The sequence below is a fragment of the Thermobia domestica genome, chromosome 9 (assembly GCF_964235325.1).
Source record: "Thermobia domestica chromosome 9, izTheDome1.hap1.1, whole genome shotgun sequence".
In the NCBI taxonomy this organism is placed as follows: domain Eukaryota; kingdom Metazoa; phylum Arthropoda; class Insecta; order Zygentoma; family Lepismatidae; genus Thermobia; species Thermobia domestica.
This window is the reverse complement of record NC_137462.1, coordinates 196358131-196385388: the sequence shown is the minus strand read 5'-3', so window position 1 is coordinate 196385388 and position 27258 is coordinate 196358131. Positions and strand designations below refer to the sequence as shown.

Sequence of the window (27258 nt, the reverse complement as noted above, 5' to 3'; positions counted from 1 at the left end):
CCGACCCGGCCACTTGTGATGCTGTCCATGAACTGATCCTTGAGGATCGGCGAATATCAGACAACGAGCTGAAGCACCCAAGACAGTTTTGTGCCTAGCGTTCCGATTTTTCTTTTCTTAATTAAAGACTAAGGATGAAGCTTGGCTCCATATCTATGATTCTGAGACCAAGTACCAGTCATCTAGATCACGGTTAAATAAGTTCTGGAACCCAGATCAGCAAAGAAAGTCATGCCTTTGATTTTCTGGGACAAAGACTGTATTCAATTTAGTTCAGTACCCACTTCGACACTTCAGTATCACCAGCGGGTATTATGCTACCGTATCGGACCAGCTGCACGAGATAATTACGACGAAACGCCACAGAAAGTTGTTCAAGAGGGGATTCTCGTTTTGCACGACAGTTACGCTCACACATCCCATGTGACTGCCAAACTGAACACCCTGCGATTCCAAATGACCTGCAATTCCCCTATTCACCTCACCTGGCTCCCTCTGATTATCATTTACATATTCCCAAACTTAAAGAAAAACCTAAAGAGACATCACTTTGAAGACATTTCTGACATCCGATATGCTGCGGAAACCTGGATTCAGTGCCAACCGAAGGAATACTATTTGCAAGGGTTAGAAAACTGCAACACCGCTGTAAGTGCATCAGTCTCAGGAGGGAAATATGTTGAATAACTATGTAATTTCATTTCTCTGGCTCTGCTTTTTTCTGAGTCAATCCAGGAACGTTTTCAGCACCCACTCGTAATAGCCAAGATTATTCATACCAACAAAAAGAAACTGTGCTGAATATAACTGTTAGTCTGAAGGCAAATTAATAAAAGTATAAAGAAAACTACACTATGTATAAAATGCACGTAAAAAAACGATATTAAAAAAATGACAGAAGAAATGTATTATGATTGATATACAAGTACATACCTTGGCTATTTTTCGACGTAGTCACCATGAACATCTAGACAGTTCTGGTGGCACAAGCTTGCATATACCCTCTGTATAAAACTCTGCCGCCTGAGAGTGCAGCCAATCCAGAATTGATGTCTTCAGCACTTCACTGTCGTTAGAATGCTTGAATGCAAGCCACTTTTTTCAGGTGAAGAAAAAGAAAGAAGTTGCTGGGGATAAGGTCGGGGCTGTAAGGGGGATAATTGAATAGCTCCCATCCAAATTTTTCAATTGTCTCAACAGTACAAGCAGCTTTGTGTTTGCGAGCATTGTCATGGAGACAGCATCCCTCTACGCCAATTTTGGATGGCATGTCAGAGATTATTCAGTGTTTGGCAATACACATCTCCTGTAATAGTTCGTCCTGGTTCCAGGAATTCCACAAGAATCATATCCTTTTGGTCCCAAAACACAATCGCCATGATTTTGTGAACTGATACTGTTTGTTTGAACTTCTTCAGTTTAGAAGAACTAGACTGCCGCCATTGCATTCATTGCTGCTTCGACTCCAGTGGCGTACAATATCCAGATTTCATCCCTCGTCACTATGTGAGAAAAGTAGTCATCCTATCTTATCACCAGCGGACCAAAATAATCACGTTCAGTTGTCATTCTTTGTTTTTTGTGAGCGTCTGTCAGCATTTTTGTCACCTACCTCGCACACAGTTTATGATAACCCAACTTGTCAGTCACAATTCTATACACTGTTTTCGCGGACACTTCTGGAAATTTTTTGGCGAGTTCAGTCATTGTTAACCAGCGATTGGATCGCACTTTCTCGTTAACAGATTCCACCAGATCGTCCGTCTGAACACTAGGCCATCAGCTACGATCATAAGTCATAAACATTTGAACGCTATTCCAGAAACTGCACCATTGCTGACCTTCCTTTCACTCATTACTGTTAGTCTATAAATAGCACACAATTCCCGATGGATGTCAGCTGCATTCTGTTCTTTAGCGTTCAGAAATCGTATGACAGATCTCGCTTCACATTTTGCGGAATCTATATCACGGCAGTCATTTCACCTTACTGTTATTCGCACTTACGAAACTTCACTCGGACAATTCTATCTTTGTTGCAAGCATAGAATACTAGAGCATGTTCCTGCGCATGTTCAGCTGCATCAGGGTTGACAACCCCGCGTAAAAATATATCAGCCCTTTTTTTGACATGAGCCTCGTATATACGAAAGGACTGGGTAGGACTCGCGCAGAGGTATTAGCGTACGGACTTTTATAAAAAAAACAAGAGTCTGATTTGGATTTCAAGTGTAGGAAGGAAGATAAACCTTCTTTGGTCTTGTTTCAGAAAAGAATATAATGAGTGTGATGCACTAAGAAAACAATCTTTACTTACCTAGGAAGACATTTTCTATTTTCTTTAAGTTTTTGAGTGTTCCCGACAACTCTTTGGAAGGACTTTTACTTGGCGAAGAAACAGAGGAATCGGCATCTTCCAAGAGACCAATGACTTCACTGAGCAATTCAGCCTTTTCACAATCCTCTTCATACAAGTACCTTTAAAAGGAAGTTTAAAACTCATATCAAGACATCTACTCTAAAACTCAAAACTAATTAAGTTTGTAAATGTTCAAAACTTTCAATTACATATTATAGTATATATAACTCTATATTTTAGTCATGGGCGATATAAGGCAATCGTAGTGGTGAAATATCCTGCCCTAATATCCGAATAGAGTAACAACCACCCCAAACTTCTAATACAAGAAGGTATGACTTATTAATTGGGGTTTGATGTCCCCTTTCTCAAACGAGGCTACAGGAAGTGGGACCTACAGCTTAAAGTGAGATTCAAGCCGGGATCATGCACACAGAAAACACAGATGTTGGCTATTAAGGGGGAAAGATTAATATAATATATACAGTAATATAGTCAATATAGGTGAAATGTTTTGACAGCAAAGACAACTAGTGGATTTTTATCTTTCTTTTCCTCTGCTATTTGAGATATCGCAATTCGCAATACTCGATTCAGTATACATTTTTGCCAGTACTGTTTTTAATGCATTGAATGTTTTTCTACTGTTTCTTAAGGACGGAATAGATAACATTCAATGAAAATAAATACTTTACGTCCATTTAAAATATACTCTAGCTATGGATATGCTGTTTAACATAATACTTCTAGAATGAATAACTCACATTAAACACCATTAAGTTGAACAATCACCACAATGATTAGTACAATACTATTTAGATTAGAGAATAAAAGGTACTGTACTAATGAGAATCCAATGCCAGCAGCAATTTTTATTTATTTAATTGCTATACTCTACGTGAACGTTACATCGAATTTTAATGATTATATCTAGGTACATCTAAAATCAAATTTGCCATGCTGCTTTTGTTTTTAAACAGATATATGTTTCTTTACCTAAACTCTAAGATTTTGTTTGCAATGAATGGTTTCTAGTTTGAAGAGCTACAGTATACACAAAACTCTCCAGAGAAAGTAACCCTGAATATACAGTTTGACAATGTGCCCAGACGCCGAAGAACTATTGTAAGAAACAATAAAACGTATATATTTTTCAATAAAATGCTACAACAGAGACATACTACATATTCAACATATCTATCAGATATACCACAGTTAGTCTATAAGCAAACGTCATAATTAGTCTTCCTTTAACATATTTAAAAGCCCTTCAGAATTTGCTCCAATGATTTGCAAAATTTGAATATGCGCTTATAGATTAATTATGGTGAATCTAGTAGACATGTCGAATACGCATATCTATTGTAACATCTATTTTTTATAAATCAAGAATAATTCAGTTACACAATAAAAATTGATCCTTTCATCCTCAATTCTCTTCAACGTATCCCTGGATCAGGGGGTTAAAGAGGCCAAAATTTCTGTCAGTATTTCCTAAATGATCTCTGAAACAACAAATCGAATTTACATGAAATGAATCAAATCTAGTTTTGCTTCTAATTCCTTTTCTTAGTATGCCTATATTGTTTGTCTGTGCATTGGAGTTGAGTGTACCTCTTCAGTACTGAAGTTGTGTAAGACGTGAACCGACCTACAGTTTAAGGTTGAATCCGAATCACATTAATGCATTCAATGCTCTCCTACCGAGAATTGATCCTTGCACCATGTGCTAGGTCAGTGAAAGACGAGTAACTGTATATTGTGTAGTTGGAAACGAATTTAAACATTATTCATTAGTTACCATTTCGTTTTCTGCGATGTTGACGGTGGATTAAAAATACATATCCATTATATTTAGATGTACCTTTCTTGCATTATAGGTTAAGTAGTATTTCTTCTGTTCCCTGTGATTTTTATTACTTTTTAGAATTTTCTGAAATCATCACTACCTCGAAAGTATTATCTGTAGGCTATTCTATTGCTATAAGAAATTCGAGTGTATTCTCACATCACTATTGAAATTTGAGTGTATCATCCCGCTTCTTATCAGCGTTTTCAGATGTGAGAGAATCCTTACACAAAGTAACTTCAGCTATAGGTATCAACAGAATACATTTGTGGTGGTCCAGCTCCTACTATGGTGAATGGAGGGTCATTTGCGGACACAACAGACCTCTATCAATGTAATTAAGTATGTGCCAGAAGCAAGATTTCATAGTAGATTTCTTTACTAATGAAAGTGCTATTAAATGATCACTACATTAGCGCCATTAAAGCATCACACATTTTATAATACTGTATATCTATATATCTATATATATATATATATATATATATATATATATATATATATATATATATATATATATATATATCTATATCTATCTATCTATCTATCTATATATATATATATATTTCTCTGATGACAAATTTAGTGTTTACCTATTTTTGTTAATCTCTTTTATAAGATAATTGTAGTAATTGAAGCACGATGTTACTTATACAAGTACTTATACAAATGGACTATAAAACTAACATTGTGCTTAAACATAAAAATAAATTTTAAACACTAAAAATAAATTTAAGAAAGTAGATTTATGTTGTGGGAAGAGCTAATTATTACTTCCTAAGTAGCAGAGGCTGATATGTTCCTGTAAAGATAAGCTGTGAAAGAGATTCAGTTACTGTTGCAAATATCCTTCGGCCACAGAATTTCTCCATAAAGCCTAGCAACTCAGGAAAAGTAAAAATTCTTGAAATTTTATTAAAAACTAAATCTAACTAACCTTAATTTCCTTAATAAATTAAAAGAATTTCCTTTGATTTTATTTGAGATTCCATAAATTGCTGCAATCACCAAATTGTCCAAAGCCTGGAAAGAAAGAAAATATTTTCTGTACATAGCTACTCACATAATTTCTGTAAGTTTCACTTAAGAGAAAACTACTATTTCAATAAACGTCACTCATGGCAGAAAAGCACTAGCACATAATCGTAAAGACTTTATTTCTTTAAGCCGTAAGTTCAAGCTAAAATTAAGAAAGCTGTGATCTGTTTACTTTTAACCAAATATTGTTACTTCTCAAGGACTAATTGTACTACAAACATTGAATTTATATTTTCTAAAAAGGGGAAAAATCTCTTATCTTCGTTGGATACAAAGATAAGAGGGATCTTTTCATTTTTCAATATATATCCTATAGGATCTTTAAGTAAATATTAGTTCAGGTGACTTCGCGAAATGGAAGCATAAGATTACAGACCGCAAACCAATCCAATTTAAGAGTCATATCAAATATATTACATAATGCATATGATCCATAAATATTTCACGATAGAATATATTCTACATTCGGAAAACTTTCTGAATTGTGGCCTTGCTCTTGGCCGGTTGGCACCTGTCTAAATTTAATTCAGTGATCTTGAGTTGAATTTTGAAAATTGACCCCATAACTGCCTTATTATTGAATTTTAATAATCTTTTTGCATCTTTAATGTCATGTAATGTACTTTAGATCAGTGCTATTCAACCGGGGGTACGCGAAGATATTTCTGGGGGTACATAATCCCAAAATAAGCATACTTCCAATATTTATTGAATTATCATAGTTGGAGACTTTTTCCAATTATTTCTCTGCGTTAATATCAATAAAAATGACTCAGAGAAACTGCTTGAGTCCAGAATTAGCTCTGACTCTCGCACTCTTGAAGATTCGACCAAGAATCGAGGAGTTGGCATCCCGGAAACAAGCTCAGTGATCCCATTAACAGGTTAGTTCTAAAGTTACTTTTAGTTTTTAAATTTTTAACATTGTCTGTGCTAATTATCAAGCAGGATGAGGGGAAAATCCTCCTCAGTAGAATTGGATGTCTCCCATGTTAATTTTTTCTTATGTTCACTTTATCCCCCTGTATATAGTCTTTGGATTGGCACACTGATTGTCCTTTTGTTGGGTCTCTACTTGCCCCCCTTTTTAATCAACAGAACTGAGTCTAGGAGTACGTGAGAAAAAAAGGTTGAATAGCACTGCTTTAGATGTTCTGACATCCAGAAGTTCCACGACCCCTTTTTCTTCTTATACATCTGTATATCATATACATCTGTATCCAACTTCCGGCCTGTCACAACATGTGAAGTTCAATAGTTAGCATGATTAACAAATCAAATATTTATTCAAATGTAAGAAAGGAAGAATCCTAGTAAGCCTTAGGGGTCAAATAAGCCACAACTCGACGAGGAGCTTTCCAAGTGTAAGAAGGGTGATATCAACTCTGAAATAAGATAACATGGCTACAACAGCATCGCGAAGTCACGGTTATACGAGAAACGCAAGTGATAAATACAATAATATTTTTGTAATTGATCACGAAGACATTACTCGCACGTAATTTATTAAAAGATGTATTCTCTTGATGATTTCTGCTAGAACTTCCTCAAAAGAGAACTTTGACGGGTGGTATTCAACAGCCAGATCATAATGCGACTATTCACTCCTGACAACGAAGTTCTAGAAGTTGCACTACAATTATGAGTCAAGATGGTGATACAATCAGGATTACTACAACTTACTTCAAGCTTCCCTCTGTTTCTTAACGAAGAATTTGGAGTGGAATTTCGTAGAAAGGTCTTGTTTCCGTCTGGCATCATTTCATCCACAGAAGCCTGAAAATATAGTAATTATGAGAATTTTGTGACTATCATTGAAATCAGTACATTGTGTATACAGTTTCATTTGTTACGTACGTACAAAAGACAACACTCGTCATATTCAGGCACGGCTAAGGCTTACAGGAATATATTCTTTTAATGTGACTTTCTTTACCATAATACGCTAAATCAGGGCGCAAAATTTCCGGTCACCACTGGCGACTAGAAATTTAGATATGGCGACCAGTGTTCAGTAGCAATCGTTTCTGTTTCACATGAAAATAATTCTACTGAGTGAGAGAACACGGAATATGAAGTCTTCTCAATGGACATGGAAAGTGTAGTCTTCACAACGTTGTAGTTCGTCTCTCCTTTTCTTCAGGACTTAAGGACTTTGATCCGAAAACTGCAATCGACAACTGGTACTTCAGTGCAGAGACAGACCGTCTTGTTCAGCAGTGTTTATTTTTCTGATTTTATTTGCAAGACGTATGACTATGACTGTGTGTCTGTCCAATTCAAAATTCATTATCCTGAATCTAATTGTCTGATTTTAAAATTTTATGCCTTGATGTAATTTCTTTCTTTGTCAAATCAAAGCCGTCGAAGAAGAGGGGGGGGGGGGCTCTCTCATAATTTATACGTGAGAACTGGCGACCATAATTTTTAGATTGGCGAGTGCGTCTGACTTTGAAATTTTGCACCCTGCGCTACATTCTATAATAAGTGCTAAGCTACTTACTAAGCATAACTATTCACATCAGCACCATGCAATACTGTACTACTGTACAGTTAAGAGCTCCAAAGATTCAGACACAAACCTTACTATAAATAAGAAAATTTTGTTTTGCATATCATTACGAAAAATATAACATCCAATAAACAAAGCATGACGCCGATCTCTACGACTGATTTATTTCTTTTCAAAAATAGAGTTGGTTCCTGATCAATTCTCTTGATTGAAAAATGACTTATTCTTGTATTAACTATAAAACAAAGTAACTTCATAGGTGTCGCAATTAAGTGTAAATACATTAAATTTGAGCACGCTATTTCCATTGTGATAATCATAAAAATGAAAAAAAAAAAAAAAAAAAAAGCGCTGTACATTGCATGATTTCCTATAGATATTTATTCAAGTACAAACGTCAACCATCAAAGTAAAACCTACCTAGCACTATTGCACACAAGATATAGAGAAAGCCTGTTTACTGAGATTTCGCATCCTTACGCTCACAAACAATAAGGGAAATACATATATTTTCTTTAAGACCACTGACTATAATTGATAGCAATATACACACAGTTCTAACATATAATGCCCCACTTATATTAATTACAGAATGAATTAGATAAAATCATATCATTTGCATTGAAATATACTTATTAATAAGCACAAAATCTAGCTGGTGTAATGAAACGGTGAAACACCAGAAAGTGAAGTTCTCCTCTGACTAGGCATTACTAAATTTTATATCTTAGCAACATCTGATATATTTATGAACAAACACTGGACCTTCTGTACCTGGTGTTGATTTTTTCCCCTCATGCTTTTCTCAAAGTAGGATTACACCAAAAGTGTTATTTATTACACTAGAGACAATGAGTCTTACTTAAGGGCATAAACTCGAAAAGAGAATATAGGAAAATATGTGGTTTCAAAACCACCTATGTATCAGAGAAAAAAACATAAGAAAATACACGAAAACATGCACAACTGTCATATATATATATATATATATATATATATATATATATATATATATATATATATTATTTGCAAAAACTAACATTACTTTATGTTAAATATGGACTTGTGATTATTCTCGAGTTTAGTTTTTATAGCTAAAAATTCACTGTTTTTCAACAGATACAGTATCTAAGTTTTCAATGTCTGAAATACTGAATTTTTGAAAGCATTTATTTCGTGTTCGTTAACTAAAGTAAAAATTATTTGTTATTACAGAGATAAAGCTGATCATTGGACTGGGGAGACTTGAACATGATCTCCAGTTTATTGGCTAAATGCTTCCGTCTCATTCCAACTACTGGTATTAAAAGCAAACATAATAATTAAAAGTTCTGTAAAAATTAGTTGTTGCAGCAAAACTAAGACTAATGCCATCCAGCTCTTAGTTGAACCACACTTGGTGAGAACATCTGCTCTCATCGACTTTTGGAACTGTATTTTAAACCTACGGACTCTTACTACATTAGCTAGTGAATACAAAATCGTTGTTTCCCTGTCGAAGTTACTTGCAACAAGATTATGTTAATTTTTAACAAGTTGAGATACTTCTCAGAGAGAAATATAGAAAACTTAATTGATTACTTTTCGAGACGGTGACGCAGTTCCATCCGGTGGAGTGTGCGTTGTTCTGTGATGGTGGTGGCTATGGACCCCGTGAAGTTTCTTCCTCAGAGGTGGCGAGGCAGGAGAATCGTCTTCCGCAGACAGAGTTACCTCATCTTCTGAGGTGCACGAACCTTGACTTGAGCGAGGGGTCATTCCTCCTGTGCCATGGAACGATGCAGAACGAAGAAGCGGGTTTGGAGGACTGAAAAAACAATGGAAAACCATTATAGAATTACATAACAGAAAAGAAGAAACTCAGTTAAAATATGTGCATTTTATTCTGATTGAGATGGACATTGTTCGTGAATATATACCTATATTTAGATATTATTGTTCTTATGTAACTTTAGGGGAGCGCCAATAATCAATAGGTGGCAGCACGTGCCCCTCCTATATTTCGAATATATTTTGTAGACAGCAATATTCAAAATACAATATTATTATCGTTTAACGAAAAAAAAAAAAATGTACAAAAATCAGACTTACTACTCGATAGATTTCACTGAGTAGAACAAAATGATATGCGTCAGTATAAAAGCTCATGGATAGTTTTAGAGAAAATTTAGAAAAACAAATTGTTTTTTGCACCCAAAAATTGGTGCCAAACGAAAACATGCCACCTATTAAGGTGAGTCTGATGCTGGAGTATGCTCTCGTGACGCTATTCATTATGATATTAGCAAGACGATCGTACTTAGCGTAGTTAATGAGATGGAACCCTAAACTGTTAATTACTCTTAAGCTTCATTTTGTATTTAACTAATGTGGTTCCGTGTAGCGTAGTCACTAACGCTCTCGTCTTTTGTGCGAGCGATCCGGGTTTGATTGCCGATGAGCACACGGTCGAAAAGGTGTAAATTAAGCTTTTTCAGACCAGCAATCTTCAGTGAGGTTTTCCTGGGCTTTCCTCATCCACATCAGGCAAATGTCGGGATGGTATATAACATATAGGTCCAGGCCGCTTCCTTCCTTCCCTTGCCTTGGATAGTGTAATCGCCGAGGGACGTCATTCCTCGTACATGATGAGCTAACACTTGGCCACAGATGCCAAACGCCCAGAAATCTAATTCCAAATCCTGTATTTAACTAAAATATTTTCCAAAGATAGGCATAGATAGTTGATAGATCACATCGATTTTAACAAAATGACATGCTTAAGGCTAAATTCGGATGCGTAATTTGAAAAATCGACAAAAACAAACTTTCATGGCTCTAAAAACTATGCGGTTCGCTGCCTATAATAGTCTGCTAGAACAGATTGTTTATATCTATTATATTATATATAATGCTCTGTTAAATATTAGATCGTTGTCCATACTCCGAACAGTTGCGAACATCCTACTTTAATATTTTAATATATTTGGTTATATTAATTCGATCTTTTCAAAGCCATAAATCATGAATAAAAATGGTTCGTCCTCCATAATATCCACCATTTTAATAGTTCGAAAATAGTTATATAGTCTAAAATACAATATAAATATATTAAATATATGACAACATAAACACATAGGGAATGCAATCAAAGCAATATATTAAAAGTACCATCTGCAGAATAACATAATCGAACAGACATAAATATATAACATAGGCAGGGCCGGATTTAGGGGAGGTACAAAGGTGCACGTGCACCCCTCTCCCCTTCATTGTAAATATACACTACCTAAAGTGAGAAGCTAACAGTAAAAATAGCAACACTTTCTGAAAATTTCTGCTGTCATGTTTCCGTTTGGGTTTAAGAGAAAGTGACGTTTTGCAGACATCAATAGTTTAAGTCAATTTTCTGAAGTTTGAATGAAAAGGATTCACCGAGAGCAGACACTTAGCATTTTTAGAGTAATTCCTTATTCACACCACAGATGCCTAAAGGTATTTTTTTAAAAAATCAAATTTAATTCAAATGCACTGGTATTTATTAGTGCACCCCATCAGAAAATCCTAGACCCAGCCCTGAACATGGGATATTAACAGGACATAATAACATATCATCTGAGAGGTGGGATCCCAGGAAGAAAGCTTCTATAACCGAACGGGCTGTTACACATGGAATATTCAGATCTTCTTTCTTCTGATTACCGATCACAAAAATTACTCCCATTTTATGTATAAGTACGAAATTAGATGCCTTACAATGTATTCCCCTACTTTTTTTTAATTTCTGAGTTGTAGCGCAGATATAGGACTTTATTTTTAGATTCTGATACACGAAATTAGTTAGGGATGAAGTGGACTTCTATGGAACAAGTATATTTTCTAGATAATGCCAAAATGGAGCTTGAGATTCCTAACTGTTCGGTACGCTTAAAAGTAAAGTAAAATCCCGTATTCATGAAACCATCTTTCAGTAAATTAGCGTTTAACGAAAAACTAATTTGTAAAGATGAAACATATAACAATTGACAGATTTTATTGAGCTGAACATAACAATCTGGGTGGGTATAAACCTTCGTGCGTAGTTTTCACAAATCGAGAGAAACTATTTGTATGGCGTTAAAATGTATATCGTTCGTTACCAGTTTGATGTAGTTGATAATATTTATTCTAGTGCATTAGTTTTTGTCATTACAGTAGACTCCGAGTATCCGGCCTAATGTGGCGGAAGGACAGGCCGGATAACAAAAAAGCCGGATAGGCCGGGGGTTTCTATGAACTCATTTCTTTATGAACATTAAGCATACCCCAAGAACAATTTCCGAATACAGTACTGTAGAAGAAGAAAATAGGGCATGGTTTATATAATTAGGCACCATGCCATAAAACAGAGCCTCACCTCAAATCTGTCGAGGACGAAAGCCGAATAGCAGAAAGAAAAAAAATGAAATAAAAGAGCATATGAGAGAGAAAAAAAGGCAGAGGCAAGTTGCGACTGCCTTATAATAAGACCGTAAGAAATCGGCCAAGGCAGGGGGAAGTGGAGGCTTAACAAAAACAGTACTGTACGTACTGTACAGTTATAATCAGGACCAGCGGCAAGCGTATTGTATTGAGGTCCGTTACACACTGACAAAATAATGAACAATGAGCAGAACGCTGCTCTTTTTCTGTCACAACTTGTATTTTGCACACGACATGTAGGAAAATCGTAGCAGACGCCCGCTTCCAATGCTTTGGCAATGTTGCCAATGCAACACCTTGCCTTCCTAATTTAATTGCGATAAAAGAAAACTAGACCGGATAGTACGGAGGCCGGATAGTCGCGAGCCGGATACTCGGGAGTCTACTGTAATTTATGTACTGCAAAAGACAAATATCAATCGTTAAGTAGCAGATTATAAAAATGAAATGAAATCTTCCAGTTTAATGTACCACGATTACGTCCTTTAGGCTACGAAAGACTATGATTAAAGCAGGTGAATGATGATGGAAGAATTGGTGGAATGAGACTGTAGGGAGGAAACGGGACTACTTCGAGAAAAGTCACGGACACGATGTTATCCATCACAAACTTACTTGACTGAGAATCGAATCAGGAACCCTACACACCAGAGGTAAGCACTTTGCCACTGAGCCACCGTGCTCCCTAAGTAGTAGATTGTACCTATTGTGGTTTGAGTTCTTCTAACAGTGACGTATATACTACTTGTAATTCAATCATATTCAATAAATGAAAATTCAAACTTTGTTCAAAGGAAAGTTGAATTAAATAAATTAGAGGGTAATTCGTGCTTCTTTTCTTTCTTTCATTGCTGAGTTTCACTACTGAAGCATGTTTCTGAAGAGCAAAATTAAGTGCTCTCAATAATAATAATAATAATAATAATAATAATAATAATAATAATAATAATAATAATAATAATAATAATAATAATAATAATAATAATAATAAAAAAAAAAAAGCACGGATTACTTACTGAACTTGTTTTTGGACGAAGTTTGAATATTCGTCTCCTAAATTTGATTGAATTATTAAAAATATCATTCTTTACGAAATGCACGATGTTACACATAAAACCGGTACGCCTCACGTACTGGTTAATCGTCTCTAGTTAAATTGCTTGTGGGGTGACAACACTATTTCGAAAGTTGGCTACATTGCATTTTATCGGAAAGTTGAGTGCACCAGTGTGCTAGTGCGTCAGTTGTTGTGAGAAGTTGGTATTGTTAAGTTGTTGCAATGTGTTATGTGTTGAATCAGTGCTTGTGGTAACAAGGAAGATTTGTGACAGACATGGCTCAGTTTGCATTAGAAAAGCGAACTGATATTGTGGAATTTTACATAAAGACAGGCTCCATCGATCTTAAACGGAACATTACTAGAGGAATTAACATCATCACGCTGGCAGAATTACAGCGGTTGCTAGTAATGTCATCAAATGAGGTCAGCGATACCTGGATGCCCATGGTCGCCACTTCCAGCATCTCTTATAAATAACTGTTTAACGTTACTATTATTTATTAATTGTTAGATAGTTCATTGTTGCTGTTAAAATGTCACTTGACTCTCGTACGTTTGGCGCACCGGTTTTATGTGGAACACCCTGTATATTCAAAAGATAGGTGGCACGTTGTTGATAGCCGATACTTTACACTTTCCTTAAATTTACGATTGCAGTTTTCGGCGTAAGACTACTACTATTACTTTGATTCCTGTAAAACGTAACTACTATATAAAATATCATAACATTAAAAAAAAAAAAAAAAAAAAAAATCTTCAAAAACCATATTTACCTTGGAGTTCGCGAAGTCCCAGAGGCTGCAATGGAAGATTGGGTTGCACTTTGGTTAAGAGCAGCCTTCTTCGCTGCTTGCCGCTTCTTCCCCTCAGCAGCAGCTTTCATTGGGTCGTAGTTCTTGCGACGCTTCCAATTCTGGAATTCCACTTCGCGAGCAGAAAGGGTGGAGTTGCTTCTTGGGCCAGACTTTTTACCATCTCTTTCTTTTTTTGTACTAGGCATTTTTGGCTTTGCTGGTGGAGTTTGCTGGGGCTGGAAATAGACAATAGTTCCACATGTTAGATTACGAATTCTAACGCTTAAGTGTGTGTTTTTAACCATAAAACTCCCACAATTCTAACAACATATCGGTAATACTAGCAAAGATCTTATATGCAAAATACCAGTATATTTCTTTTATATATTAGTGCATAAAACAAATTAAAACTTCAAAACATTAGATTCCTGAATAGCTCTTCCCTCACACAATACTTCAACAAACAGTTGTAGGAAGTCATCTCATTAGATGAGGTCCGAGGAATAAGGGCAGCATGAGTACTATCTTTCTGCCGATATTCCAATAAAGAATATTCGTTCAACATGAGAACTTTTTTTTTTTTCAAGATTCCTCACCAATCCAACTCTCAGTTCTTCGTACTTAAAATTCTAATATAAGGGAGTAAGTTTTTCGATACCAATACATTTCACTGATTATTCTCTTGCACTTGAAAAGAAAAAAGTTTTTCGACGTCTGAAAAACACTTAGAAAAGAATTAGGCTTATCTACCTTGGAATTGCAGAAATACATTATTTTTTTGAAACTACACTTTGAATTCTATAACTATTGTTTAGAAGCTATTTTTTCAGTATTCTATAACAGTATCTTCCTTTCAAGACAAAGTAAACTAAATGATGAAGTATGAAAAAATGCAGTAGTTCTGACAGAAAGTTAAAAATTATTATTATTTTATTTATTTATTTATTTTTATGTTACTAGAATAACGCATTATCTGAAGCGTGTAGCTATGAAAATAGTATAAGATGAATGGAAAAGAATTGCCATTGAAGAAACATACGGTTTATCGTCAACTTTTCAATAAACTTAATCAAATTTTGAATTGTGGATTATAATTTGTTTTGTTCAGGATACACACATTATGCCATATAAACATTGACTGGAACTCTGAAAATGTGTTTGAAACACTTTTTGTATTATATAAAAAACAGTAAATAACTTATTACTTCACAAAGAAAAAGGAAACTAATCTCTACATTGTAAAACTAGTAACTAAATACAATGCTTTCACACCAAACTAACTGAATACAGTAGATTGTAAGTAGTTATGTGATATATGGATAAAAGAAATTTATAAATTTTTAGTTTAATGTTCCGCGATTTCGTCCTAATAGACTATAACTCATAAAGAAGTGCAAGTGAATGATGAAACTGCTTGTAAACTGAAAATATTTAGAAGAAAATGGGAGAACTTCTCTAAAACCAGGTTCACGATGTTTGTTCCAAAACCTCACAGTGCTTGGGATTGAAGCAAGGACTCTTCGCACCAGAGGTAAGTGATGTACCACTGAGCTCACTCTTCTGGGTTACTAAACCACCAGTGAAAGTCAGTTAACCATCCATAGAATTTCTTTTTTTAATGAGTTGATTTTGAGTTTAACGTCCCATTCAGCAGCAAGGCTCTATGAGACGTGGACCTACTGATTAACGGGAAATTCGAATCACATGAGCTCCCACCGGGAATCAAACCCGGGTCTCCCACGCCAAAGGCGCGTACGCTAACCGCTTAACCACGAAGAAGCTCTATCATTTCTTAAGAATGAGGAATAATTATATTGATGTAATTTTAGAAGGGAGAAGGGGGTTAATCAGTTTAATTTAGGCTTTGAAATACGTACTCAAATGTTTTTATACATTCTGAAATCACAGACAAAATGAATCCTATAAACGGTATCCGCATTTACGCATTAACCTGATAATTTGCATTCCCCATTCTTTTGTATAGTCACATATTTAAACCAAAAAGTCAAGAGATTTCATGCTAGACAAAAATATTATATATTGTAATTAAAAAAAAAAAGTAACTTGATATATTCTATATTATTTTTCGACAAGATAAGTAGAAATTGATGCTATTTTATGTATCTAGATCTTGGTACCAGCATGACTGTTATTAGGGCGAATGAACTTCTTATTGTTTTTTCCCTACTTCTAAATCTTGCCAAGAATGGTAATGCCTATAATAGTTAAAAATTTCGACTACAGATTTTAATCTTAATACTTGTTTGAATACTCCGATAAAATTATTATTCGGATAATATTAATTGCTAGTTTGAACAGCAGACTTGTAATTTTCCAAAATACATTGAAAGCTGTGATGGGTAAGGAATCTCAGGAACGAGGAACAACTGAATTTAGTTTCATTTCTTTTCAGCTCAAAAGTGTGTGTAGATGAGCTTAATGCCTGATACACTACAATAAAGATACAAACTGCAGCAAACTGAGATGAATGGTGATTTGTGGGTGGAGACTGCCTTAGAATTAAACTGGAGAAATTTGGACTTGTTCTTCTTGTCTTTGCTAATAGTGGCTATAGGATACGTATTGAATAACTTAGAAATAAATATACCTTACCGTGTATCCGGGAAAACAAAAACTTTTCCAGAGTGTTTCGTTACTCTCTGGCAACTTTCTCAATGGCTATAACTACGCTGCTTAATTGATAACACGTAGAAGGGTTCCTTCATATCTATGGAGTCCTTCTAAGTGAAAATATAAATTTGATCCTTGCTTCAAACTGAGATAAGCATGGTCTCTTGGAAAAAAACGATTTAAGTTGGAGACAAGTCACTTTCTTGATATTGTAGGATAAATAAGAGAGGTCAAATTTAATTTATTTTTTCTTTTCAAAAAAACTTCACAGAAATAGAAAAACCCTTCTACATGTTACCAGTTTGGCAGCAAACTTACAACCATTGAGAAAGTTGCCAAAAAGCACCGAAACGATCTGGAAAAGTTTTTGTTTTCCCGAATACACCGGTAAGGTATATTTATTTCTAAGTTCGTCTACTTGTGTTTTCAGCAACACAAATGCACATGAAATGTATACGGAAAGTGGAAAATGTCAATATTAACTTTCAGTATCAGAAAAACCCACAACCTGAGGTATTACAAATGAAATAAACTTACAGGAACAGCTCCTTTGGGAAGTCGCAAACTAAATCTCCCACCATCTGCCCTGGAAAAGGAAGCTGACGAATTGGATTTTGTGGTCTTGTTATCAACAGCAGGATTTGCAGCACTCCGTGTGGCCTCAATCGCCTTCTTAGATTTGGCTACTGCCAATGACGCGGGAGTTCGGACAGGTGGCGGTTTCTTTTTCCTATCGGCGGACGAGGATTTATCATCACAGCCCAAACGAGCTCTACGGAGACTAAAAATGAAAATAAAGAATTAAAAAAAATGCCGAGAAAAAAGTTAAGTTATTGTTAATATTGTTAAAGCAAATGAGGAAAGTACGTTTCCTGTTAATTCTAGAAAGTAAATGATACAAGAGGAGTTAGTATATCCTGATTAAAAGAACTTGCACATTTGAAGTACAGAGAGTGAGTAAAAATTACTCACTAATCTTTACATAAGTAATTTGCTTCAGTTTCAATTAGTTAAATCAAGATCAGAATATTAAGACCAGCACTTTTTACCAAGAAATAATATTAAGAATAGCACTTTTTACCAGGAAATATGATGAACAGTTTTTGCATTCAAACATCTGAGAGGACCAGTGGAAAGCTTATAGTCAGGTAACCGATATCTCGTCCCGAAAACAATAATTACTAGCAGATTGGCGAGTAACCTAATATTTAGTAAAAGATGTGCGTTATGCAAACTTCAGTTTACATATTGTTCTTACTTACTTATCTTTTTGTTCATATAACTGGATAACGCGTGAAAACAGAGGATGTTTGTTCCTTATGAAGGCAGGAAAAGTATACAAGACATGCTCAATGGCTGAGAATCATGAATATGTTCGTCCTCACACACTCGATACTGTCAAAATATGCAAGTTGATATAATCAGATTGTAGACAAGACCGCAACTGCCTTTGTTAATATGATACAATAACTCTCTAATTATTTTACTGAGCCTACAACAATTGCATTGCAAATGCAGAAATAAGTGTTACTTTATTTTTTAATAAAAATATGTAATTGTGTTATTACTTGTTCACAATACAAATATATTAACAGAACGTTATACTGCACAAAGAAAATATACAGATTAAACTATTAATAATAAAATAATACAACTAAGATATGCAATTATTTACACAAAAGTTAGAAATCTTTCAATATAAACATTATACTGACTGCAGACTGTTTCTAATGCACATGGTATGCAAAATACTTAATTGAGCATTCTGGAGCCATACCTTAAAGATATGAAAAAGGACGATAAATAATTAAAGGAATGAAGGTAATGATAACAAAATGGAAGAATCTGAGAAAACCCACAGACAAGGTGTGTCTACCACAAAATCATAAAGAGTTGAGATCGAATTAGAGACTTTTCTGAAGCTGAAACCACAATTTTCTCATCAATAAACAATATCTCAAAGCACTCGTAGAACTTGGAATGCACCCATCGTTGCTACGAAATGAGTTGTAATCGCACGTTATTTTGGAAAATACGATCAAGTTCGAAGACGACTCCTGCCTTTCTGAGAAGCAATATCAACGTTTAACACAAATTTGAAGTATCATGTAGCATAACTAGACAGACGTTATAAAACGAATCGCATTAAAATTTGTATGATCTATCCACACACACACACATCCATTCAGTATGCAGAACTCTCACAACAAGCAAGAATTTAGATGGCTTTGGATTCGCATCAAATGAACATTACTCTTCCTTAAACAGAAACGTTAAAATGTGCCTCTATGACATTAATTAAGGAATTTGAAGTAAATTACGTACTTTTTATTAACTTTTTACTACACGTTTTTAATACAAATTGAAGCTATGTAAGTGTAAATCACTAGCAGTCATTTGAATGTGGCGTTCCAGTATATGCCACATACAACACAACATGCACTTACCTACTACTACGAGCACCGGTACCTGTGACAAATGTAAGAATGGACGAGATCAAGTTGAAGTTACTGATGAAAGACAGAGATGCAAAAACCCTAAATGGAGTGGAAAATGACTCCTAAAGTGCACGAACTATTCAGTTGTTCATCTGTGTTTGACCAAAACAACAAATTACTTGTTTGAATTATGTTGTTTTAGAGGGCTTTGTCCTTTGAAAGCAAATTTATTTGTTCATCTACTGCTAGATTCTCTGCCGTTGGGATTTTTTCTTCACTTTCCTCCCGTAAAATGCATGACAGCGCTGCAAAAGATATGTTTAATGCACAATGTGCCCAATATGGCACAGATACATCACGTCACTTTCTCATAGAATCTTTGCAAATAATCGCAACAAACTATTGTAACTTGAACTAAACAGTACAATAACAATAGGAATGTTATTTTTCTTGGTCAGAAATTATCATTTCTTAAAATATCTGCCGTTGTGTGCAATATGATCAATTTCTCCAGGTACTGGAATGTTTTCTGCCCTCTAATTCACGGGTTTGCCGCAAAGTAGTACTAGCAGTCAAACTGAATAACCGATTCCTTGTTAATGGGAAAAAGGACTGCGTTCGAAGGTGGATGTAATGTGTACACGTTTAAAATAGAATATCGGTATATGCCAGAAATGGTACAATATACGGTAAAGGGTTATATTATACATAAACAAGGGCGGCAGTGAAATGGGCGATTTTAAAACCTCTACCAGCAATATAAATTTATTCACATCGGTATAAAAGAAATACAATGTTAGTAAGGAATGTTTCTGAACAACTGTTACATCTTGCACAGACATGTAACGGAACTATATGTCCATCACTTGAAAATGACATCACGTAAGTGGCCCTCATTTTCCTCCACACACAATCCAAGTCTTTTACGGAAATTAAGACATCACATCTTGCAACATTGTCACTGGAAGTCGATTAACTTCCTCCCGAATTTGAACCTTCAGTTCCTGGATGGTGTGTGGTGGGTCACACCAGAAGATCTCGAATTTCAAATGTCCCCAAAGGAAGAAATCACATGCTGAAAGGTCAGGGGATCTTGGAGACCTAGAAATATCCCCGTTCTTGGAGATGAGATGACCAGGAAAGATGTTCTGTAGCGCGTTAATGGAATTCCACAAGGTATGGCATGTGGTCCCGTCTTGTTGGAAGAATGTGTTTGCAGGTACTGGAAGATTAGCAATCTGTGTCGCTCAAAATAATTCAACATGTGAACAAAACTTTCTGTATTCACGGTAACAGCAATGCCGCGATCGTCTTCACAAAAATAAGGCCCGACGATTCTAAATAATGATACGCGAAATAATACCAGGGTCAATGGTAAAGGTTTGTTGTTCAGATGGCACCACTCCCGTTTTCTTATCCCTAACGTAACTTACTATTTCCAGCGTTTTACTGCCGCATCTGTTGTATATATATAAAATAATAATTTTTCAATCGCTTCTATTATAATAAAGACGGAGCAGAAAGCTTTTGTCTCTCATAATATAGTTATCAAAACAAAATTGTAAGCTTAACGTTCCTGTAGATTGAAACAAACGACTGGTATATTCCGGTGACTGATAATGGGATAACTGATGGAATGAGAGAATCAAAAGAAACTGGAAAATTTAAGGTAAAACACGAAGAAGAAATTGTTCATCCAAGCGCTCTATGACTGAGCCATTATGTTCCTCATATCCATTTAAGTAACTTATATTACACTGATAAAATAAACTTACATGGCGTATAACTATAGCAACTATAGGCTTAATTTTACATTTCATAATTGATAAAAAGAATATTCTTTTCCTGGCTATTTCCATACATTTCGTTGAAGTACCATATCGTAGTATATTTGAGAATAAAAAAAGCATGTGCAGTTACATTAAAACAATCCATCTTACTTAAAAAAAGTTCTACCAAAGAATTCATACAACGTTTTTAGTCTTACATTTAAGTTTAAACGATTAAAAATAAGTTTATCGAAACTCTTCAATATTGAAACCAAGCAGTTTCTTAATTTCAATAATCATCATCTTTTTCTCTTCCTTTTCCATGTTTATATAGGATCAGCTTCCCCCTTTAATTATTTTCTTTCACTCCACTCTATCCTGGAAGCGCTTCTTACTTTTAATAATTCTATTAAAAAGTACCAAAAGTGCCCGTTCTTCACACAAGAATAAGGTTTAATAAATACAAAATCAGAAATTTCAATACAGCAGAAATAACCCCTTTCGTCCTTGAGGAGCGCAATTTTTGAAAACGTTACATGTATTTCCTTAATTTTGATGAAGAGTTTATATACCTAATTTCACTTCTCCAAACGCACTTAGCGATCCTTATGCATTTTCTAAAAAAAAGAATAGGAAATTGCTTATTATTTTATATAAATGGACCTCTCTTTCTCCTTTTAGGAGCGGGATTTTCTAAAGCGCTGAAACATATTTTCTTTACTTTTATTCTTAATTTGATTTTTTAAATGAAGAGTTTATGTATCAACTTTCCCTCTCAACTTGAAAAAAAACTCCCTTTAGATATGTAATTCAAAACATTCCTTCTTATGCTTAGCTTCGTAACAAAAGGAGTTTTCTGTTCAAAATTTCAGGTTTCTAACTATATTAGTTTACTTTGGGCGTTCATGAGTGAGTCATTCTTTATTGAGAAAATGCTCAACGTAAGAATCGCTCAAGTTTGGAGGTGTGAAATTCGGTATATGAACTCTTCATTAAAATTAAGGAAATATATGTTGTAGCGTTTTCAAAAATTGCGTTCCTCAAAGGTGAAAGGGATTATTTCAACTCGTATATTGAAATTTCTATTTTTGTATTTATTAAACCTTATTCTTGTGCAAAGAATAGGCACTTCTGCTAGTTTTTTAACAGAATTATTAAAAGAAAGAAACTCTTCTAGGATAGAGGAGAATGAAGGAAAAGAATTAAAGAATGGAATGTCGATCCTATATAAACATGGAAAAGGCGCAGACAAAGATGATTATTAAAATTAAGAAACTTTAATGGAGTACTTTATGGATACCTTATCCAGAATATTGGATTTAAAACATCTAGGAATAATGAAGACATAATTCTTATTAATAAATAAAGGAACAAATAAAACCACAATAATTTTTGTAGATTATCAAAATTTAAGAGTAACTTCGCCAGGTTTTGACATGGCTTTTTTCGTTATTCGTTTTTTTTCTTTTTTATTAAGGATGAAAGAAACTTACAGAAACTTAAGTAAGAAAGAAAGAAAAAAAATGAAGGATACATAAGCACTAAGCGAATATAAAATATTGTGTGGTAAAACAGGCAACACAGCGGAAGGTAACTCATACAGAGCAGAACAGTGAACAATCAGCTGAAAAATGTAGAGAAGCTGCATAGTCAACACAGTCTATTGACGCAAGAACTCGGAATCAAATATAGAATAGACACCAAATCGCAATTACGGATTATTACTATATATCCAGTTATCTTCTCTACAGCAAGTTGGTGCACGTGGATAATACAGGGCTATTGTAAATGATCTTCCCGATTTCAAAGGTTAATCACGTTTATTTATTACAATGACATGTAACTTATATTAAATGAAAGAAAACTCAAAAAAGAGGTTTTTTTTTTTTTTTTTTTTTTTTTTTTTTTTTTTTTTAAATTCATATGTAAGTTATACCAAAATCAGTAAGTTATAATTGCTTCTTCACGCACTCAATTCGAGCGAGTTAGCCCCCTCAGATTATTTTCTCTTACCAAACAAGAAAAAGTGACTCAGTGGTAAAAGATTTGCCAACAATGAAGAGGTAAAGTTTGCGGTTAATGGCTATTTTGAGGAGCTTGAAGTTTTACACTACAAACAGGGTATCGAAGTGAACATCACTGGGAAGAGTGTATCAAGCTTGGGATTAGTCTCGTATGAAAGTGATGTTTTATTTAGTTTCACAACCGAAAAAGAATTAAACTACTTCACAACGCTACATGCATATGGGGAAGGATAACTTGCCAATTTGGTTATCAACGCATCATCTACCACCATTACTATTCTGTCTTAAATGAAGCAGCTTCCTAAACGCTTCAAGATACTAATCAATTGCAAATATTCTGCTCCTAGAGAATATCAAACATGAGACCACGCACGGTAAATGTAGAAATTACATGGAAGCACCAAAAATTTAAGAGTAATACTAAACTCTTTTGGTATTTATAAAGTAAAGCAATTTTTCACTATTAAGCAATGTATAGTATTTTCACATTCCATTCCTTTATTTAAATTACATGTTGCTCTTTTCTGAGATCACACCACTTCACTGTTCTTTACGCCTTGAAAAGTTATAACCATTGAAAGATAAAATTTTGGAAATCTGTTACTATCCTACAAGGCACAACTGCTCATTTCTTCTACATCTTTTGAGGTTACGGCATACTGAACTGTAAAATGAGAATTCGGATGTCTAACTGTTTTCTTCAATAAAATGCAAGATTTTGGGAAATTATGGTGGTTCTAGAGGGCGCCACTCTATAAAACTTTTATCTGCTGTACTTTTTTGAGCTTTGTTATAACTCTGTTGACACTATAGTATATATATATATATATATATATATATATATATATATATATATATATATATATAGTGGAGCCTCAGGTCACGAATTTAATCTGGTCCATAATGCTTTTCGCGAACCAATATTATTTTTCCCACTGAAATTAATTTAAATACAATTAATCCGTTCTAGCCCGGGGCATATGATACTGTAGGTATTGTATTGCTGCGCGATGCCGTAAACACTCATGTTTTGCTGATTTCTTTTTTTACTTTTCATAGTAATATTCTTAGGTTTTTTTTACTGCTGCTATCACACACACTTTTCTTTCTTGTAAGCCATAATGAGAGCTAAATAACATAAAAATTTGGTTGACAGATTTATCTGGAGTTTAGCATCCCGTTCAGTACCGAGGCTGTATGAGACATGGACTTAAAGATTTGCGTGGAAATGGTCCTACATGAACTCCCACTGGGAATCAAAAACTCGGGTTTCCGCGTATACTAACAATGTAGCCACGAGGGAATTCCAACACAATATAAAAACGTTGTTTCTGAACACAATACTGTGGCAAACAGCAAACAAGCAGAAACACTACTGAGCGCCTGCGATTATTGAGTACAGATGTGTGTGTGTGTGTGTGTGTGTGTGCGCACGTTCGTACTCTTATTGTACGAAACTGAAAAACAACTCGAAAGCACCGTTTTAGGTCCCAGTATTTTATATATGCTAAATAACTATGATCTACAATATTTTAGATCACTATGTTTTGTATCTGCTCAATAACTTGTACAATTGTATGCAAAATTTCGAACACGATGAAAATATTCTTAAAAGCTCATGCCATCTATTTTATTTCATTACTTGAGCTTCATTTACCTAATTTACTAGAAAAGCAATGACAGAAATTTCTCCCAACCTGAGAGTTAAAAGCAGGCACAAATAAATCGGAAGCCAACGATTGGCATTTACAGTCAAAAAATGACAAAGCAGAATTACGTACTTTTCCAATTCAGGGGAATTCATTGCTTTTTTTTTTTTTTTTTTTTTCAGATGTACAGAAGTTGTTAAATATAGTTCTCTTATGGGTTACTAATATATTTCGAAGAGGTGACAAAGGTGACTCGTGTGTAACGAAAGATACCTTTAATACTGTAGCTTCACCGTTACAAATAATGAGGCCAGTCAACACGACTTTCTACTCAGCAACTTCTTAGACGCCATATACACTGACTGACCTAAAGTTTCGTATACATCACACATCTTGATTTACGTTCTTAGTCCTTCTTAGTAATACTGGGCAAATTCCAACGTGATACCTTATAAACATTGGAATTTGCCTTTTACGTCTCACCGTTCTTTTTGTTAGAACTGAGCTATTCAAGCAAGGAATTTACATACTGATATCTAACAATAAAGGTACACAAAACTTAATATTGGGTATATATATATATATATATATATATATATATATATATATATATATATACACTAAAAAAACAATAATTTAAAAAAAGACATTTTCCCATAATGGGGCCCTACGTACATAGCTTGTCACAATTTGATTTTAAAAGACAGGTACGACGATATAACTCGTTGAGGCTGTTCAATACCGATCCTATCTTATATTTTTCCTCATATTAATTTAAACGGAACATAAAAATCCCATTATTTTAAGTTATACTTCCAGTTGCTCCATAGCATCTTATTTTGTCTGCAGGTTCTTTCTATTAATATACACATACACACTTGTTTGATACAACAAAACGAATGAAAGAATAATGCAGAGATAGGATTAATACATGCAAGTAAACAAGAAAATAAAAGGTAGAGAATACATGCATAACATCTGGTCCACTGGAGATTACATTCATGGCTGCATTCAATCATGCTGGTGGACACCCACAACCAAAGATTAGCCCATACCTAAACGCTCTGTTGTACCTCATTTGTGGCGCCGAATCACTGCCTTCTTTCTTCCGTGGCTTTGACTCTCCCGTTTCACTACTACTATCCGACTGGCAGCTATGGCGGTCGTCATTTGGAACGAAATTGACGTCGAAGTTGTCCTCCGTGTATTCTCGACCTCCACTAAATCTCCTTCCACTATTCTGAGAAGTTACGTTTGTCCTCCGAGAGGCAATATGCCTTTCATTTTTCACAGCAGTTCTAGTATCACTATCTTTCACTGAATCTTCTAACAGTTTTAGCTTAGCCCTCAGTTGTGCACTAAGAGATTTACTTATCGAACACTTGCCATTTTCTTTCCGCACACTATGCCCTGGTATGGGGTAACTGTTACTAGTGTCCACATCCGAATCTCCACCAGAATCATGGGATTCTAATGATGAACCCATAGTAAGGCTTCCTGTTAGCGATTGAGTCATGCGCGCCTGCATTGCAGTGACCACAGACTCAGTGTCCCTCAGGAATGACTCAGTCTCTAAACTGCTGTCACTGTGCCTTTCACTATTCCTCGTATCCACTACTTGGCCCTTCCCCTGAAACAATAATTCATATTAAAGCACATCCTCTTTAATGATAAAACATGGTACAAAATATCGTGTAATTTAAATAATAATTTTACCTTCATAACAAATTTTCTTATAATTTTTACCTTTTGTTTATGGCTACTGAAATTAAATGAAACCTTTTGCTTTACGGTCCCGCTGTTATGTCTTCTGGCATAAAGAAATATCATGATAAATGGAAGTTAATGATTAAAGAATAAGTAGCATGAGGAGAAAGTAACGAATTTGAGACACCCCACGGACATAACCTTACATACTAGAAGCTCATCTGGCTTGGGAACCAAACTACGACTCTTTGCAAAGTTAGAGCTAGAAGTTAAAGCTCTTTTACAGAGTTACTGTCCTCCCTTACATGCATTATTTAATTGCCCCAATTTTGCTAACAGTCTCTAAATATTTTTACCATAATTAACAAAAGTAATTCTCATTTCTTAAAAAATGTGTTTTAACACATTCACGTTTTAGAGTTGTCACGTTTTTCCGTATTTCCTGAGTTTTCTCTGTTTCACTTACCTTTTCTTTTGTCTTCTAGATTATGTATTTAATTTGATTTCCCACTTTTTATTATGATACCTTCTGATTTTACATTTAGGATTCTGTTTGTGATTCAATTTGTGAAAGATAATGTTAAGTTACTGAATGAAATAAACCCAATTATATCGAAAAACATTTTACAACTAAAGCATCTGAGAGTTCGTTAGTGTCTGTACGATTTTTTTTTTTTTTTTTTTTTTAAAGTTTAATGTCTCATAGTTCTGACTTTAGGATAAAGGAGATGGATAATTAATGAAAGTGAATGATTGTAAAATTGCTTTTTTTTTTTTAATGTTCTCCCACCGGGAATCGATTCCGGGACCAAGTGTATAAAAGGCACACGTGCCAGCTACTATACCAGTGGAGGAGGGTTCTGTATGATTCATCACCATTATAGTTTACATAAGATATTTATATGAAATGCTGTTGTTAAAAACTGTTTATTCTGTATTTGTCTTTTTCATCCCAATCTCAGTCAACGATGAGTATTTTCAATCATAA

At 34.7% G+C, this 27258-nt stretch overlaps 1 protein-coding gene across 7 annotated transcripts in view; it reads right to left on the bottom strand.

Annotated features, from left to right (window-relative positions):
* LOC145660518 (uncharacterized) overlaps positions 1 to 27258 on the bottom strand; it is a 443921-nt gene that overhangs the window by 6192 nt on the left and 410471 nt on the right. For 6 of the 7 annotated variants that reach the window (XM_081725684.1, XM_081725687.1, XM_081725685.1 and 3 more), the window contains 7 exons: positions 25619 to 26193; positions 17221 to 17464; positions 14032 to 14288; positions 9340 to 9565; positions 6930 to 7022; positions 5146 to 5231; positions 2318 to 2478 (listed from right to left, as the gene is read on the bottom strand). In XM_081725684.1, coding sequence (XP_081581810.1) covers positions 2318 to 2478; positions 5146 to 5231; positions 6930 to 7022; positions 9340 to 9565; positions 14032 to 14288; positions 17221 to 17464; positions 25619 to 26193 — 1642 coding nt within the window. The remainder of the gene's footprint in view (positions 1 to 2317; positions 2479 to 5145; positions 5232 to 6929; positions 7023 to 9339; positions 9566 to 14031; positions 14289 to 17220; positions 17465 to 25618; positions 26194 to 27258) is intronic. The other variant, XM_081725686.1, reaches the window with a different exon arrangement.